This window comes from Solanum lycopersicum, chromosome 1 (assembly GCF_036512215.1).
Source record: "Solanum lycopersicum chromosome 1, SLM_r2.1".
Classification (NCBI taxonomy): domain Eukaryota; kingdom Viridiplantae; phylum Streptophyta; class Magnoliopsida; order Solanales; family Solanaceae; genus Solanum; species Solanum lycopersicum.
In genome coordinates, this window is record NC_090800.1 from 84,869,789 (window position 1) to 84,887,777 (window position 17,989).

General features: G+C 38.3%; 1 protein-coding gene and 1 long non-coding RNA gene across 17 annotated transcripts; both read left to right on the plus strand.

Annotated features, from left to right (window-relative positions):
* The first annotated feature begins 9,324 nt into the window (after positions 1-9,324).
* On the plus strand, positions 9,325-10,785 carry LOC138338097 (uncharacterized). The gene is made up of 2 exons (XR_011211392.1): positions 9,325-9,449; positions 10,173-10,785. It is a non-coding gene; the product is annotated as an uncharacterized lncRNA (long non-coding RNA).
* An 824-nt stretch (positions 10,786-11,609) lies between these two features.
* SFP5 (sugar-porter family protein 5) lies at positions 11,610-17,807 on the plus strand. 16 transcript variants are annotated; one of them, XM_069298050.1, is made up of 19 exons: positions 11,610-11,813; positions 14,077-14,243; positions 14,585-14,647; positions 14,972-15,061; positions 15,168-15,227; positions 15,408-15,473; positions 15,568-15,633; positions 15,707-15,782; positions 15,868-15,932; positions 16,039-16,131; positions 16,256-16,336; positions 16,424-16,508; positions 16,597-16,640; positions 16,714-16,776; positions 16,854-16,913; positions 17,007-17,060; positions 17,172-17,231; positions 17,314-17,428; positions 17,509-17,807. In XM_069298050.1, exons 3-19 carry the CDS (start codon positions 14,618-14,620, stop codon positions 17,628-17,630), a joined length of 1,230 nt encoding a protein of 409 aa, XP_069154151.1. In that variant the 5' UTR covers positions 11,610-11,813; positions 14,077-14,243; positions 14,585-14,617; the 3' UTR covers positions 17,631-17,807. The 16 variants fall into 16 exon arrangements, 13 of the variants coding, with proteins under 13 accessions (XP_069154151.1, XP_069154013.1, XP_025887547.1 ...); XM_069297912.1 differs by having other exon boundaries at positions 11,660-11,813; positions 14,077-14,224; XR_003247294.2 differs by lacking the exon at positions 11,610-11,813 and adding an exon at positions 13,547-13,706 and having other exon boundaries at positions 14,077-14,224; positions 17,194-17,231.
* Positions 17,808-17,989: the final 182 nt, after the last annotated feature.

The window sequence follows — 17,989 nt, forward strand, 5'->3', positions numbered from 1 at the left end:
ATTTTTCTTTCAAAGTTAACCACATTTTGTGATTTATTGGTCAATAGATTTCTATTTTTTTCTTAAAGGTGAACAAAATTACTTTTTCTTTCATATTTGTATTTAAAAAAATCATGTCATTAGTTACGTATTTTATTTCTTATATTTTTATGTCAAAATAATCACCGATATCAATCAAGCCGAAAGTGATCACCTCTTAATAAAGTGACACTTGATTTTTAGAGTAAAAAAAAATAAAATTACTTTTTGATATTTTACTTAAAAATGGACATATATGATCACTTTTTAATGACATAACACCTAATTTCTAAAGTAAAAAAGAAAAACACAAACCTCAACACTTCTTAATAAGTAACCACGAGATGAAATGATAATTCTTTCTTACTCTATTTCAAGCATAAAATAATTGAAAATTTTTAAGAATCAATATTATACATACTGGGTTCGCGTGGACTATTATTATTAAAGAAAAATAAAACTAACACATAAATAAAAAGTTGTCAGAAAAATTAAAAAATACACATATAGAATAGTTCCAAATGTATGACACAACTTTACTTCATGAATCATAATAACTAATCTACAACTCAATTCTATTGGTTCAAAAAATAAATAAAGACGTAACAAATAAAAAAACGCATTTCTTAAATACACATTAACCCAATTTATTTTTAGCTTCGATTAAATTTTATAACTCTTTTATCGATTCAAAATACAAATTAGCTTAGTATCTTTGAAGTACTTTTTAATCAACTACTTATTCAACAAAATATTTTACATACAGCAGTAATTAATATGTAATAATTCCTGTTAGGAATCTAGTGAAGTCTCCTTCAATGAATTGGGATCGAAGTTTTTGTGATTCGCGGTATTTTATTAAATTTGTCGAGAAAAAGAAGCTAGAATGTCCTTATTTTCTATTTATTTTTGTTATGCCTCGTATTTTTTTTATACGTAGTGCGCATCGTGATCTAGAAGACGTAAAGAAATATTAGGCAAGAATGTTATTTCCAAATGTGATATTAAGTATGAGTTGGTTAATGTAAGTGCCATTAACTTTAAGTGAGGGATTAATTAGTGGCTAATTTGGATTGATTTAATCCAATGGGCCCCACCACTCAAGGCAAAAATTAAAAAGGGATCAGATTGTGGGCTGGCCTTAGTGGACAGGTGTAGAGGGGGGCTGCCTCCACTTCATACTATTAAATGAGGTGGAGAAATCCACTCCATGCTATATAAAGTGGTGAAATGCATTGCTGCATATCATCTTCTTCTTCACCACTTGTCTTAGGCAGCCATGGAAATGGAGAAACCAACCCTGCAACTCTTGGCCAGCAGCTGCAAATAATTTGGTTAGTAATCTCCTTGTTTGGTGTGTTAATTCTTTAGAATACCTTTGTTAATTACCCATTAATTTTAAGAAGGGGGCGTGACCAGTAGCTTAGGAAGTTTGTTTTAGTTATTGAATGTGCTAAGTATGAACGGAAACCATAATCGGATTATTAGTGGTGTCGTGTTGGTGCTTGGGCTGTTTTGATTAAAGCAAACTATGGGAAAATTCTGTTTTGGCATTATGTATATGTTAAATGTGATTATGAGTATATAATCCAAAGGATGAATACAATAAGGTAGATGTGTTGCGAATTGTAAAACGAATTATCGCTCGGTGTGTCGTTGCTTCGCTGCTATGGTTGCCGAGACAGAACTATTTTGGGAAGGAAGCTGTTTAATATGATTCGTTGGGTTATATGTGTTATTGGTATTGCTGTGGATAATTTGGGTTGTTGTCGGATTGGGACGAAGTAAGGAAAATAGGGGAGGTGCTGCCGAATTTTCGTTAGATTATTAGCTAGCTTACAAGAAAGTAAAGCACGATGTTTATCTAATTGCGGCACGATTGTTGCTTGTTATAGATTAATAGCTTGAGCAGTAAATATTGGACGTGCGGCTCAATTATACGGTATGTAACGCTGTCCCTTCTTTCTTTGTTTGGCATGACTTTTAAAAATAAGCGAATAACGGACAGGTTTGATACTTACCTCTAGAGCGTCTAGGTGACGTATATTCTTGCTTCCACAATTATTCCTCTATATATCGGCTATGTCTAAGGCTATGATGATCTCTCATATCTATGGTAGTGCTTCTTAGAGTCATTGAGATTTTACGTTTCCATATCGTATTGAAGGTTCATAACCTTGATAAAACATTAATCTTTGGTAATACTCCTTGCTGGTTCACGTTGATTGTTCTATTGAGTTATAAGAAATGATTTTAATTGCATATGGTTGCTCATAATATTCTGTCGTGCATAGAGTCATTTATCATTTCACCGAGTCCCGGGCCGGGTAATATTCGTGCGGAGTTTCTTGCATATGTCACCGAGTTCCTCACTAGAGGGCCGGGTATGTATATTATATATATGATTGGTGATGAGGATGGTTATGATGATGATGATGACGGAGATGACGTGATGATTATTTTGCCGAGCCCCTTACTAGGGAAGCTGGGCACCTTAAATGTTAAATATATGCATGATTTTCACTTAAAAGGGTATATGTGTAGAGATATTTTGTTTCGACTTGCCATATTGGTATCCTGTCATCTTTACCTTATGCTTTACATACTCAGTACATTGTCCGTACTGACCCCCCTTTCCTCGGGGGGCTGCGTTTCATGCCCGCAGGTGTAGACGCACAGTTCGGTGATCCTCCCGCCTAGGATATCTACTTTGCCGATTGGGAGAGCTCCACTGTTTCGGAGCCCAGTCGTTTTGGTACACAACTTTTTGTGTAGTCTTTTACTCGTCTATGGGTATGGCGGGGCCCTGTCCCGTCGAGTTTCATTACTGTACTCTTAGAGGTATGTGGACATTATGTGGGTTGTATATATATGTTTTGGATAATGGTCTGGACATGGTTTGTTTGGGATGTCCGCTTGTACAGGGGCAGCCTTGTCGGCTGCGTACATCATTATGCTTTGAATAGTGGCGGCCTTGTCGGCTCGCGTATGCTGTTATGGTTGAATGGTTATGACTCCTTATGAGATAGGTCCTCTTATATATATATATATATGACGTTGGGGTTGGCTTGATTTGATTAAATTCCATATTGTCTTAGTTTCAGTTGGTCATACTTAGCAGGTTTGTATGTTGGTGTCCAAAACGGGCACTAATCACGGCCTATCGGGTTGGGTCGTGACAAAGAGTGGTATCAGAGCGGTTCTTCCTCGGAAGTGTCTACAGACCGTGTCTAGTAGAGTCTTGTTTATCGGTGTGTTGTGCACCACATCTATAAACAGGAAGCTACAGGACATTTAGGATGTCATTCTTTCTTCTTATTCTAGATCGTGCGATAGAGCTATATTAACAGGATAATCCTTCTCTAACGAATCCGTGTGTTTTCAGCTATGCCTCCAAAGAAAGCGACAGCCGCCCAGAAGGGAAAATCGGTAGCAGAAGGTACTAGTCAGACCCGGAGAGTTACTAGGGCCGTGCCCAGTCTATGCCTGGTATTATGCTCCAGTCGGAGAGCTCTGCTACACCCCCACCGCCAGAAGAGCTTAGAGCAGCAGCAGCTCCAGTTCGGGGGACACCACCAGCCCCCGAGGCCCCAACATCTGAACCTCCAGCTCCTCAGTCAGGGGCGGAGGATAGGGCCATGAGAGATGCGGTTCAATTGCTGACTAGATTAGTGGCAGATCAGGCTCGCAGGCATGGACTAGGAGTTGATCATGCGGACAGATCTGATAGCTTAAGGGCTCGTGACTTCTTAAGTTGTAATCCTCCAGAGTTCTTTGGGTCAAGACCCCAGGATGATCCGCAAGAGTTTATTCGTCAGATGCAGCATACATTGAGGATAATCAAGGCTTTAGAGACTGAGTCTGTTGAGTTGGCTACGTACCGTTTGCGGGATGTAGCTATTAATTGGTATGAGTCTTGGGAGTTATCTAGGGGTGAGGGTGCTCCTCCAGCGGTATGGGATGAATTTGTGGAGGCTTTCCAGGGCCATTTCCTGCCTCCAGATATGAAGCGAGCTAGAGTCGATAAATTCTTGCGTTTGAAGCAAAATGGCAGGAGCGTTCGAGAGTATAGCCTCGAGTTTGATTCATTGGCTAGGCATGCGCCTACTATTGTGGCTGATATGGCAGACAGGGTACATCGTTATGTGATGGGATTGGATCGTTATCTGATTGACGGTTGTATGGCAGTGACTCTTCAGCCAGGTATGGACATTGCTCGGGTGCAGGCATATGCACAGGGGGTAGAGGATCGACACCGGGGACGTCAGCCAGATAGAGATTATAATAGAGGCCAGCATAAGAGGGCTAGATCAGCAGGTTATCCTGACGAGTTTCAAAGCGGGCAGTCTCAGCATAATGTTAGATTTTCTTCCCAGCCAGCACAGAGTGCACCCCCACGTTTCATGGGTAGGGGGTTCGATCGTATGGGATATTCGGAACCTGGTCAGAGCTCTAGGGCGTCAGGGTCACAGATGGGCAGGGGTTTGAGCCAGTCGAGGCCACCTTTGCCTCGGTGTTCTCGTTGTGGTAAGTCCCATCCTGGGGAATGTCGTTGGGCTACAGGTGCGTGTTTTTCTTGTGGCCGTCAGGGCCATACTATGAGGGAGTGTCACCTTAGAGGTAGTGCAGGTGGTATGGCACAGCCTACAGGGTCCGTTGCTGGTTCATCTTCTTCTGTGGCTATGCGCCCTACGGGGCAGGGTATTCAGGCACCAGCAGGCCGTGGTAGAGGACGTGGTGGAGCTTCTAGTTCTAGCGGTCCCTCAAACCGTATATATGCTTTGACTAATAGGCAAGATCAAGAGGCGTCACCTAATGTGATCACAGGTATATTATCACTATTCTCCCGAAGTGTGTATGCATTGATAGACCCAGGTTCCACCTTATCATATATATCTCCCTTTGTTGCTAGTAGGATCGGAATAGAGTCTGAGTTGATAGAACCATTTGAGGTAGCTACACCTGTAGGAGATTTTGTCATTGCTACGCGAGTATATAGGAATTGTTCAGTAGCTATATATAGTCGTCATACCGTAGCAGATCTAATAGAGTTAAATATGATTGAGTTTGATATTATCATGGGCATGGATTGGTTGGCTGCTTGTTATGCTAATGTTGATTGCAGAGAAAAGATAGTTCGATTTCAATTTCCAGGGGAACCGATTATAGAGTGGAAGGGAAGTACAGTATCGCCGAAAGGTAAGTTCATTTCATACCTCAAGGCTGGGAAGATGGTTAGAAAAGGCTATATTTACCATCTGATTCGGGTGTATGACATAAAGGCAGAGGCATCGACTCTTCAATCAGTCCCGGTAGTTAATGAATTTCCTGATGTATTTCCCGAGGAACTTCCAGGCCTTCCTCCAGAACGGGAGATAGAGTTTACTATAGATGTACTGCCAGATACCCAGCTTATATCTATACCTCCTTATAGAATGGCACCTGCTGAGTTGAAAGAATTGAAAGAGCAATTGAGGGATTTTCTAGAAAAGGGCTTCATCAGGCCTAGTATGTCACCTTGGGGAGCACCAGTACTGTTTGTGAGGAAGAAGGATGGGTCGCTGCGGATGTGCATTGATTATAGGCAGTTGAACAAAGTAACAATAAAGAACAGGTATCCCCTCCCAAGGATTGACGATCTATTTGACCAGTTGCAGGGTGCAAAGTGTTTTTCAAAGATAGACTTGCGGTCAGGTTATCATCAGGTGCGGGTAAAGGAGGCAGATATTCCAAAGACAGCATTCCGGACCCGATATGGGCATTATGAGTTTAGAGTGCTGTCTTTTGGGCTGACTAATGCTCCAGTGGTGTTCATGGATTTAATGAATCGAGTATTTAAACCATTCCTTGATATGTTTGTTATTGTATTTATAGACGATATTCTGGTCTATTCACGTTCAGAAAAGGAGCATGCAGATCATTTAAGGACGGTACTTAGGGTGCTTCAGCACCAGAAGTTGTATGCTAAATTTTCTAAATGCGAGTTCTGGTTGACTTCAGTGGCATTCTTGGGGCATATTATTGGAGCTGATGGTATTCGGGTAGATACGCAGAAGATTGAGGCAGTAAAGACTTGGCCCAGACCTACGACACCTACTGAGGTACGCAACTTTTTGGGGTTAGCAGGATATTACAGGAGATTCGTAGAAAAGTTTGCCTCAATTTCAGTGCCTTTGACAAGGCTAACTCAAAAGGCAGCCAAGTTCCAGTGGACAGATGCTTGTGAGCGAAGCTTCCAGCTATTGAAAGACAAATTGACTACAGCTCCAGTCCTAACTCTTCCAGAGGGACCAGACGGCTATGTTATTTATTGTGATGCTTCGGGTGTTGGGCTAGGATGTGTATTGATGCAGCATGGCAAAGTTATAGCCTATGCCTCCCGACAACTTAGGAAGCATGAAAAGAACTATCCTACTCACGATCTGGAGTTAGCGGTCGTGGTTCATGCCTTGAAGATATGGAGACATTATTTATATGGTGTCCATGTGGACATCTATACAGATCATAAGAGTCTCCAATATATCTTTAAACAGAAGGAGCTGAACTTACGACAGAGGCGGTGGTTAGAGTTGCTAAAGGATTATGATGTTGATATTTTATATCATCCAGGGAAAGCAAATGTTGTAGCAGATGCTCTTAGCCGTAAGTCCATGGGTAGCTTGACAGATGTACAACCAGAAGGGAGGGATATGGTTCGGGAGATTCAGCGGCTATCAAGCCTTGGAGTCCGTCTAGCTAATTCGGAAGATAGTGGAGTTTCTATTCGAGAAATTGCTGAGTCCTCAATCATAGATGAGGTAAAGAGACACCAATACAAGGACCCTATTCTGGCACAGTATAGAGATGCAGCTCTTCAAAAGGAAAAGACCCCATTTAAGGTTACACCTGATGGAGAGTTACGATATGAAGGCAGATTGTGTGTACCCGATACTGCGGGGCTACGACGGCAAGTTATGGGAGAGGCACACTCTGCCCGTTATTCTATTCACCCAGGGTCAACAAAAATGTATCATGACCTCAGATGCTTATATTGGTGGGATGGCATGAAAAAGGACATAGCAGAGTTTGTTGCTCAGTGCCCAAATTGTCAACAAGTCAAGATCGAACATCAAAAGCCTGGTGGATTATTACAGGAGATAGAGATCCCAACTTGGAAATGGGAGATGATTAATATGGACTTCATTACATGCTTACCTCGCACTCAACGGAAGTATGACTCTATATGGGTTATTGTAGATAGGCTGACGAAATCGGCCCATTTTCTTCCAGTCAGGACTACTTATTCGGCTGAAGATTATGCGAGGTTATATGTCAGGGAGATAGTAAGACTTCATGGGGTTCCCACGTCCATTACATCAGACAGAGGAGCTCAATTTACAGCCAACTTTTGGAGATCGTTTCAGAAGGGATTGGGGACACAGGTGAACCTTAGCACTGCATTTCACCCTCAGACTGATGGGCAGGCTGAGCGTACTATTCAGACACTAGAAGATATGTTGCGGGCCTGTATTATTGACTTCAAAGGCAGCTGGGATGACCACTTGCCGCTCATTGAGTTTGCCTATAATAATAGCTACCATTCTAGTATCCAGATGGCACCGTACGAGGCCTTATATGGGAGGAAGTGCAGATCACCTATTGGTTGGTTTGATGTTGGCGAGACTAAGTTAATAGGCCCGGATGTGATTCAGCAAGCTTTTGACAAGGTGAAGCTTATTCAAGAAAGATTATTAGCAGCCCAGAGTCGACAGAAGTCATATGCAGATAATCGGCGTCGAGATTTAGAGTTTCAGATTGGTGACTGGGTATTCCTGAAGGTATCACCCATGAGGGGTGTGATGAGATTCGGCAGGAAGGGGAAGCTCAGTCCGAGATACATTGGGCCTTATCAGATTGTTCGTAGGATAGGCAAGGTTGCCTATGAGTTGGATCTACCATCTGATTTGGAGGCGGTACATCCAGTCTTCCATGTATCGATGCTACGTAAATGTATTGGTGATCCTTCTAGAGTATTCCCTGTAGATGATATTCAGGTAACAGAGGAGTTGTCATATGAGGAGAAACCCGTGGCTATACTTGATCGTCAGGTTAGAAGGTTACGTACTAAGGATGTGGCTTCCGTCAAAGTGTTGTGGCAAAATAACTATAGGGAGGAGATGACTTGGGAAGCGGAAGACGAAATGAAGAATAAGTATCCTTACTTGTTCCCCGTACCTGCAGGTAATTCAATTCCTAGCTTGACTATATTGATAGATAATGAGATTATGTAGCTGTGAGGCATCTGTAAGTTACGGAATGCAGGTTGATAGGTATAACTTTTAGAGAGACCTCGTTGGAATTTGTTTTTGCAAGACGCTAACTTAACATTCGAGGATGAATGTTCCTAAGGGGGGAAGGATGTTATGCCTCGTATTTTTTTTTATACGTAGTGCGCATCGTGATCTAGAAGACGTAAAGAAATATTAGGCAAGAATGTTATTTCCAAATGTGATATTAAGTATGAGTTGGTTAATGTAAGTGTCATTAACTTTAAGTGAGGGATTAATTAGTGGCTAATTTGGATTGATTTAATCCAATGGGCCCCACCACTCAAGGCAAAAATTAAAAAGGGATCAGATTGTGGGCTGGCCTTAGTGGACAGGTGTAGAGGGGGGCTGCCTCCACTTCATACTATTAAATGAGGTGGAGAAATCCACTCCATGCTATATAAAGTGGTGAAATGCATTGCTGCATATCATCTTCTTCTTCACCACTTGTCTTAGGCAGCCATGGAAATGGAGAAACCAACCCTGCAACTCTTGGCCAGCAGCTGCAAATAATTTGGTTAGTAATCTCCTTGTTTGGTGTGTTAATTCTTTAGAATACCTTTGTTAATTACCCATTAATTTTAAGAAGGGGGCGTGACCAGTAGCTTAGGAAGTTTGTTTTAGTTATTGAATGTGCTAAGTATGAACGGAAACCATAATCGGATTATTAGTGGTGTCGTGTTGGTGCTTGGGCTGTTTTGATTAAAGCAAACTATGGGAAAATTCTGTTTTGGCATTATGTATATGTTAAATGTGATTATGAGTATATAATCCAAAGGATGAATACAATAAGGTAGATGTGTTGCGAATTGTAAAACGAATTATCGCTCGGTGTGTCGTTGCTTCGCTGCTATGGTTGCCGAGACAGAACTATTTTGGGAAGGAAGCTGTTTAATATGATTCGTTGGGTTATATGTGTTATTGGTATTGCTGTGGATAATTTGGGTTGTTGTCGGATTGGGACGAAGTAAGGAAAATAGGGGAGGTGCTGCCGAATTTTCGTTAGATTATTAGCTAGCTTACAAGAAAGTAAAGCACGATGTTTATCTAATTGCGGCACGATTGTTGCTTGTTATAGATTAATAGCTTGAGCAGTAAATATTGGACGTGCGGCTCAATTATACGGTATGTAACGCTGTCCCTTCTTTCTTTGTTTGGCATGACTTTTAAAAATAAGCGAATAACGGACAGGTTTGATACTTACCTCTAGAGCGTCTAGGTGACGTATATTCTTGCTTCCACAATTATTCCTCTATATATCGGCTATGTCTAAGGCTATGATGATCTCTCATATCTATGGTAGTGCTTCTTAGAGTCATTGAGATTTTACGTTTCCATATCGTATTGAAGGTTCATAACCTTGATAAAACATTAATCTTTGGTAATACTCCTTGCTGGTTCACGTTGATTGTTCTATTGAGTTATAAGAAATGATTTTAATTGCATATGGTTGCTCATAATATTCTGTCGTGCATAGAGTCATTTATCATTTCACCGAGTCCCGGGCCGGGTAATATTCGTGCGGAGTTTCTTGCATATGTCACCGAGTTCCTCACTAGAGGGCCGGGTATGTATATTATATATATGATTGGTGATGAGGATGGTTATGATGATGATGATGACGGAGATGACGTGATGATTATTTTGCCGAGCCCCTTACTAGGGAAGCTGGGCACCTTAAATGTTAAATATATGCATGATTTTCACTTAAAAGGGTATATGTGTAGAGATATTTTGTTTCGACTTGCCATATTGGTATCCTGTCATCTTTACCTTATGCTTTACATACTCAGTACATTGTCCGTACTGACCCCCCTTTCCTCGGGGGGCTGCGTTTCATGCCCGCAGGTGTAGACGCACAGTTCGGTGATCCTCCCGCCTAGGATATCTACTTTGCCGATTGGGAGAGCTCCACTGTTTCGGAGCCCAGTCGTTTTGGTACACAACTTTTTGTGTAGTCTTTTACTCGTCTATGGGTATGGCGGGGCCCTGTCCCGTCGAGTTTCATTACTGTACTCTTAGAGGTCTGTGGACATTATGTGGGTTGTATATATATGTTTTGGATAATGGTCTGGACATGGTTTGTTTGGGATGTCCGCTTGTACAGGGGCAGCCTTGTCGGCTGCGTACATCATTATGCTTTGAATAGTGGTGGCCTTGTCGGCTCGCGTATGCTGTTATGGTTGAATGGTTATGACTCCTTATGAGACAGGTCCTCTTATATATATATATATATATATATATATGACGTTGGGGTTGACTTGATTTGATTAAATTCCATATTGTCTTAGTTTCAGTTGGTCATACTTAGCAGGTTTGTATGTTGGTGTCCAAAACGGGCACTAATCACGGCCTATCGGGTTGGGTCGTGACAATTTTGTTTAAAAAAGAATGATTCTTTTTCTTTTTTTGATAAAGTTTAAACTTTAACTTTCCACGAGATTAAAAACATTTTGATACATTTGACATAACTTTAATTTAGATACGCAAAATTAAAAATCTTGTTTCTTTTCTTAAACTCCATTCCAAGTCAAATAGATCATCCTTTTTTAAACAAAAAAATATGACTGGAAAAAGTCAATATTAAAAATAATAATTATTTTTTATTTCTAATTTAAAACATTAACATAAAATATAAAAATTCTCGTCCTTATACGTTACGTCGTTACCTATTTGATAGGCTATAAATTCAGATACCAAACCTTTAGGCTTTATGTCTAGGTATCCATTAATTAAAAAGACGTGAAGGAAAAAGACGAGAAGTGACTCACCTGCCATTCGATTTCTTTTTAGAAGTAATAAAATAAAGAAATTCTAACTTGCTCTTTTTAAAATAAAGTTTTGGTCGTTCCTAATTATTTATTTATTATGAAAAATTGAGGAGAGGGAAATAAATTAGGAAGCGGGGAAGTAAATTCTAATTAACAAGATGAAAATATCAATTGAGTGGTTAAAATATTTTAAATTGTGAATTAAAGATTTTATGTGTCTTTTCATATTTAAAAACAAACTTCTTTATTTTTATAAGAGAAGGATGAGATCGATAGAGCTAATATAATAAGACTTTGATCTAAAATCAGATGTCGATGTAAGGTAAAGCATCCACTTCAATTTTACATGATAATTCAAAATTTTAAATTGTCTGTAAAGTAGAATTTTAAATTTCAAATTAAACTTTTATATACATTTAAAACTTAAAAAGAATAAATTTCATTTATACTTTACAGAAAGAAAGATCAACTTTTTATTTTATCCAATAAATTTTTGGAGTTTGAAAAAGTAACCATTGAATACTCAAAACAATTTTAAATAGGGCTTGTGCGAAGAAAGGTAAAAATTAAATAAGAAGCACGCTTCTGTCGGCGGATAAAAAGGAGGAAATTGCTCTGTATACTTCTCCAGAACGGCAGTCCCCTGAAATTGCTCTGTAGTTTTTGGTCGCGGTCATTTTCAACAATGGAGTATCGTACAAAAAAGAAGATTATTTTTGTGAGGAGCTTATTTGTTTATTATCCTCATGAATATGATCGATCATCATTCTTATTTATGGTGGGCCGTACCAATTATTGCTAAAATATTTCTATCCTCTTCTCTATTACTTCACTTAACACTCCCTTTGCCTGTTTTTGGGACTGCAATATTCGCAAAATTCTTCAAATTTTCTTCCACTTCACATTTTTTTCTTTTCCAGATTTTGAGCATAGGTTATTTTTAAGAATCAACATGTTTTTGTCTATTTGCTATTCTAGAATCAACATGTAGCTCTACTATTTACTTTTATTTATGTTCTCAACATGAAAAAAAATTGGTGCTGTTTTGTGATCCAGACTTGAAAGCATTTTGGCATAAATCATAATACACACATATTACCATTTATGGCTTCAGCAACATTTATGCCCCTCCGTCCTAATGCTCAAGTATACACTTAAAATTATATAAAATTGAATAATTAGACATGTATATTATATGTGCGTAAGGTATGAGATAATTTTTTAATTTTATATAAAATTAAAAGCACATAAATATTGATTAAAGTCAAATTAAAATTCATATTCATGTATTATGACTGTTTTTATATTTGGAACTTTTCTGACTTTGGGGTTCTCAGTTTTCTTATTTATGAGGACTGAATTTAAGGGTCATATAAGTAAAATGAAATAATTATGTTCATATTAAATTAAATAGATTATTTATATTTTTTTAAATGGGTTAATATAATGTTTAATTTATTTAAGCTTATGTAAATATAGTCAAAATGGTTAGCATGAGAATCTATATTCAGCCTATATAAGTGAGAAATGAAATAATTTTTTTTAATTTTTGAAAAACAAAAAAATATAGGAGTCCATTGGTGGAAGGTGAATACCGCATGGTGGGTTCCGAGAAAGGGGGTAAATCTTTTTTTTTGTTTTTGAAAAACAAAGGGATAATGGATAAATACCCGCTTAAAAAATCTCAGAGACACATTTATACCATATTAAGGTTCTATTATTCATCTGAACTTATTTTATAAGTAATTTTCTATTCCTTGGACCCACAAAATAGTGCCTCTGAGGTTTTGGGCATAGGTTGAAAGTTTAATTGTGCATTTTCCCCAAAACAAAAAAAATTAGAAGTAGGTGGGTGTGGGGGGGAGGGGGGGGGGGTTGCGGGGGAGGGAGGTGCCAGGGGAGGGGGTAAATTTTTATTTTTATTTTTGAAAGAATAGATTTCTTTTTATTTTTCGAAAACAAAAATATTTTAGGGATAGATTGGTGGAAGGTCGAGGAAAGAGGGTGCGTGTAGGGAAGGGTAAGTTTAAAAAACAAATTTATTTAAATGGGTTAGAACTATTTTCCCAAATTATATTTGATCAAATTCATATTTGTTCATATTATAATTGGATGAATTGCAATCCAAACCATTTATTTTCTCAATTCATATTCAAATCATCCAAATACAATCCAACCATTTGTCACTCCTAATCAGTATCATTGTTAATAGTAGAATTACCTGTTCAAATAACAGCTCCATAGTACTCCTGCTCGCCTTTTAATTTATTTGGTCTCTCAAGTTGTACATATTTGTTTATAATATATTTATATTATTTTAATGAATATAAGTAAATGATAAAGTAGAATTATAAGATACCACGAGATGATAAATTTAAATATTTGATATAATAAAATTTAAATAATAATTAAAAAAATATTATATTTAAACATAGTAACCGTACAATACATATTCCAAAGCAGGTGTTGTGGGATCTTCGTAATAATTAATTGTGGGCCTGAGGCATCAATTATTCCTAAGCTTTTGGTGTTGGAATAGTGGCATTATCTTAAAACCTTAAACAAGGTTTCCTTTCCTCTTCAAAATTTCTTCTCTGAGTTATAGAATTTTGTAAGCAATTCACCTACAATATAATAACTTTGTTTTTTCTAGATTTTGAGCATAAGCTCCCAAGAAAACTCAGTATTATTGTTAAGGGCGAAACACTTTCCCGTCAGTGCCAGTGCATCACAACCCATGTTGATATGAAGAAATAATTGTTAGAATAATTGTTAGCTAGTGATTACGTGTGACTTCTCGTAGCTAAAAGACAGACATAAGTTTTGTATCTAAGGCGTAATTCTTGAATCTCTGAAACTCTTACCCTGATAATACTGTGCATTTTTGCTTAGACCAATATCGACCATGTCAAACTACCACCAGAATATGTTGTATAAACTTCTACTTCATTCTTAACGGTCTCTTTACTTTTTTTCTCCAGGTAGCAACATACTATGACTGGCAGCATGGAAGATGGTTTGTTAGATGAGAATAGTATCAGAAAAGCAAGTCGGCAATTCCATGTTACAACAAATCTTGTTTTGAGCACCTCAGTTGCTGCCTGTGGTTACTTTGCCTATGGATTTGCTGTAAGTATTACTTGTCAAGGTACGGGGAATACATGAGATTTTGAGGTGTGTTTATGAAGGAACGTCATTTTTCAATTACTTTGGATAAGACTGAATGAAGCATCCATATTGTGAGAAATGCATAAGATTTGGTTCCTTGTGAGATCCAAGAGTCCTCAGTACATGTTTTTATTTCCACATATCTATGCGAACAAATCTTGTTCCTCATGAATGTATTTACAATTTAATGGTAGGACACACTGCATATGTTCTAAGCACTATAACATATTTCTCAAACTGTAGTGTAATGTTTAATGAACTCAGGAGATTAGGCTAAAGGGTTGTCACTGATAGCGCTTGCTGTCCGTGTGTCCTTTTCAGGCTGGATATTCATCACCTGCTCAATCAGGGGTCATGGATGACCTGGGACTCTCTATAGCAGAAGTAAGTATCTTACAACCTTTTTTCGTGTGTACGGAACAGCTCTCTCACACTGACCTGATTAGCTGTTCTCAACCTGTTCTGAGATCTTAGACATTGTATAAAGAGGTCCAGATTCTTTATCTAGGTGTTCGTTTTTCATTTATGTGAATGTACATTTTGTAAGTGAACTCATGATCCTCACTGAAGTCCCATTACCTGCTAGCCCAACAAAATGCATTTCTCATCAGGAGATTTTCTTTTCCAACTAAATAATATCAAAATAAATGGATACACAAAAAACCTAATACATCTCTTTACATAGTCTGATTTTTTCTTTTTGTGTAGTACTCAGTTTTTGCTTCAATCATGATATTTGGAGGAATGATTGGGGCTCTGATAAGTGGAAAGGTGGCTGATATTTTTGGCAGGAGAACTGTAAGTCTCTTTTCCTTTACTAAATTTATTGAACTTTTACTTGTAAAAAAATCACTGAACCTGAATCAACTTTTAAAGTTTCTAATTTGGTTTATAATTCATACAGACAATGTGGCTTTCGGATTTATTTTTTATCATGGGCTGGTGTTCAATAACCTTTGGCAAGGTACAGAGAATGTATTTTACCTCATATACACAGGGAAATTACTTTTCTCCTCTCTTTCCGTTTGTGTGTGTGCGCGCGCACCCTTTCCCTCCTCCCTTTATTTCTTCCAGTCAGGCCATGTAACCGTGTTAAGCAAATATGATTATCTGGTTCAACTTACGAGTTTGTGCTTGTTGAAAGAGAGTTTGGTGGCTTGATGCTGGAAGGTTGCTGACGGGAGTTGGTGCAGGAATCCAAATATATGTGGTAATTTCTTTTACATTTTCTGGATAACTTTTTTCTGTCCGTTGAACCAAGAAAGGTCTGATGCATGATATGACCAGAATTAAATTTCAAACAGGGACCTATATACATTTCAGAGGTCACGCCGAAAAATATCCGAGGGGGCTTTGTAGCAGCTGCTTCAGTAAATAAAAAACTTTGTTGATTTTGATTGGTTGGTACATTTTCTCTCTGTATAAGCCTTGATGTTTTTGCAGTGTACGCTGACTCTTGGCTTCTCACTGGTGTATTACATTGGGAATAACATGAGCTGGCGCACTTTAGCTCTTGTAGGTAAGCATTCAACAAAGAGAATTTCAAAAAGAAGATGCCTGATTATATAGAGGTTTCCATTTCTTGAAATTGGTTGAACTTCCAGGTGCTATCCCTAGCTTTATACAGGTGCTAGGTGTATTCTTCATACCGGAGTCTCCTCGGTGGTTGGTGAGTTAGTAATTTCCAAAGAACAAGCAGGTGGCATTAACTAATCATTGTGCTACAACTATTTTAAAAAGAAAGATAAAAGGGAAATATGCTAATCTATTGACAGTCGAAAATTGGTCTGGAGAAGGAGGTAGAAGCATCACTACAACGTCTGAGGGGAGAAAATGCTGATATTTCCACTGAAGCAGCTGAAATAAAAGTAACAAAATGATCTAAAATGTGTAACTTAGCAGTGTTGTTTACCTGTTTGTCTCTTTCACACTTTTCTGTTGAAGTCTAGTTTCCAGAAGAGCAGTTAGCACTGAAATCTCTCTATTTAACAGGACTTTACTGAAACAGTTCAGCAACACTCAGGATCCACATTTATGGATTTATTCAGTTGGAAATATGCTCGTCCACTAATTGTAAGCTTTACGTATAACCCCAAGTTGAAACACTTTAGGAGTCTGGATGATATGTCTGATACTTCTGCCGGTATTCATTATTATTAGATTGTAGTCGGGCTAATGGCTCTCGTGCAGTTAGGAGGGACCAATGCAATAACTTCTTTTGCCAGTTCAATTTTTAGAGCAGCTGGTAAGAACACTCAGAAATAAACTTCTGTTTTAAGTTGACAGCCTTTTGTTTATAGGGATATATCTAAAAGTTAAGATCACTTTACAAGGTTGTTCAGCAGACTCCGCATCTCAAGTCATGGCTGTTCTCCAGGTTCTCAACTCTTACTACTCCAGTTTAATAAAAGACTGCTAAATAACACTCAAACAATCATTCTTCATTTCAGCTTCCATTTGCAGTCGCAAGTATTATCCTCACAGAAAAAGCTGGGAGACGACTTCTTATGCTTGTAAGAATAATGACTGCAGGTTCATATCCTTTGCCGATAAAGTACAATTTTAATAAGCCTCAACACTTCGTTTTCAGGTTACTTCAGCTGGGACTTGTTTAGGGTGCTTGCTTGTAGCACTGGGGTTTCTTTTCAAGGTGCTAAACTTGGTGATATACAATCAACTTCTTCAGTTACGCATCTGCTTTTGCTACATTCATGTCATTCTGATTCTGCTTTATCATGAGCAGGGTTATCATTCATCAGCAGAGCTAACTTCTTCAATGGTGTACACTGGCATACTGGTTTGTTAAAACAACATCCTTTTATTTTTTATTCATGTCCTTACTGTTTTGAACACCTATACCTTGCCAAACCCCTTACATTCTCATTCCACCTCCATATTCTGTAAACAGCTCTTTTCTGTATCTTTCACAGTGGGAATGGGAGGTACACCCTGGATCATCATGTCAGAGGTGCGTCTTTAAGATGTCAAATTCAAATATCTATATATGTTATAGAGAGTCAGACAAACCATTAAGTGAATCTCCGTTTCAGATACTTCCGATAAACATCAAGGGTTCTGCAGGAAGTCTTACGGCATTGATCAACTGTTTTACTTCTTGGATAGTTTCTTATGCTTTTAATTTCCTATTCGAGTGGAATGCAGCAGGTAATGGCACTCTCCATCTGTTACTTAAGCTTGTTTGATGGTATCACTATTGATTTATTAAATTCTGTTGTAACTTGCAGGAACATTCTTCTTGTTTGCATTCTTTTGTGGCTCGGTTGTTGTATTCGTTGCAATGCTGGTACCAGAGACCAAAGGAAGGACACTTGAAGAAATCCAGGCATCGATGACATTACTCCAATGATATCATATGTTCTTTAACCTTCATTCCCATTTTGAACTTCATAGTTCAGACTACTTTATCATTCAGAACTGAAACACACGTGTATTGTGATTATATTGATGTTTGTTACGTTCCTATTTAAATCTTATCCAATATATCATACACATATGAAGCACTGCTTCAGGATGTTGAAAACCAGACCACTTTGCTTCAAGGATTTTAGTCTTCCAACAACTTCTGTGGTCGATTGAATTCGTTGGCTACTATAACCAAATTCTGGTCAGGCCGAAAAGGATAAGTTATAAATTGTGCACAAACTTTTGAAACATGACTATCTCCCCACAAGAGCACTTCACGATAAATTTACTAAAGCATTTGCA

Coding starts and splice junctions, on each gene's coding strand:
- SFP5 (XM_069297912.1), top strand. CDS start 14,090: ATGACTGGCAGCATGGAAGATGGTTTGTTAGATGAGAATAGTATCAGA. Junction 15,474..15,567: donor CAGGAATCCAAATATATGTG/GTAATTTCTTTT, acceptor AATTTCAAACAG/GGACCTATATACATTTCAGA. Junction 15,783..15,867: donor GCGCACTTTAGCTCTTGTAG/GTAAGCATTCAA, acceptor TTGAACTTCCAG/GTGCTATCCCTAGCTTTATA.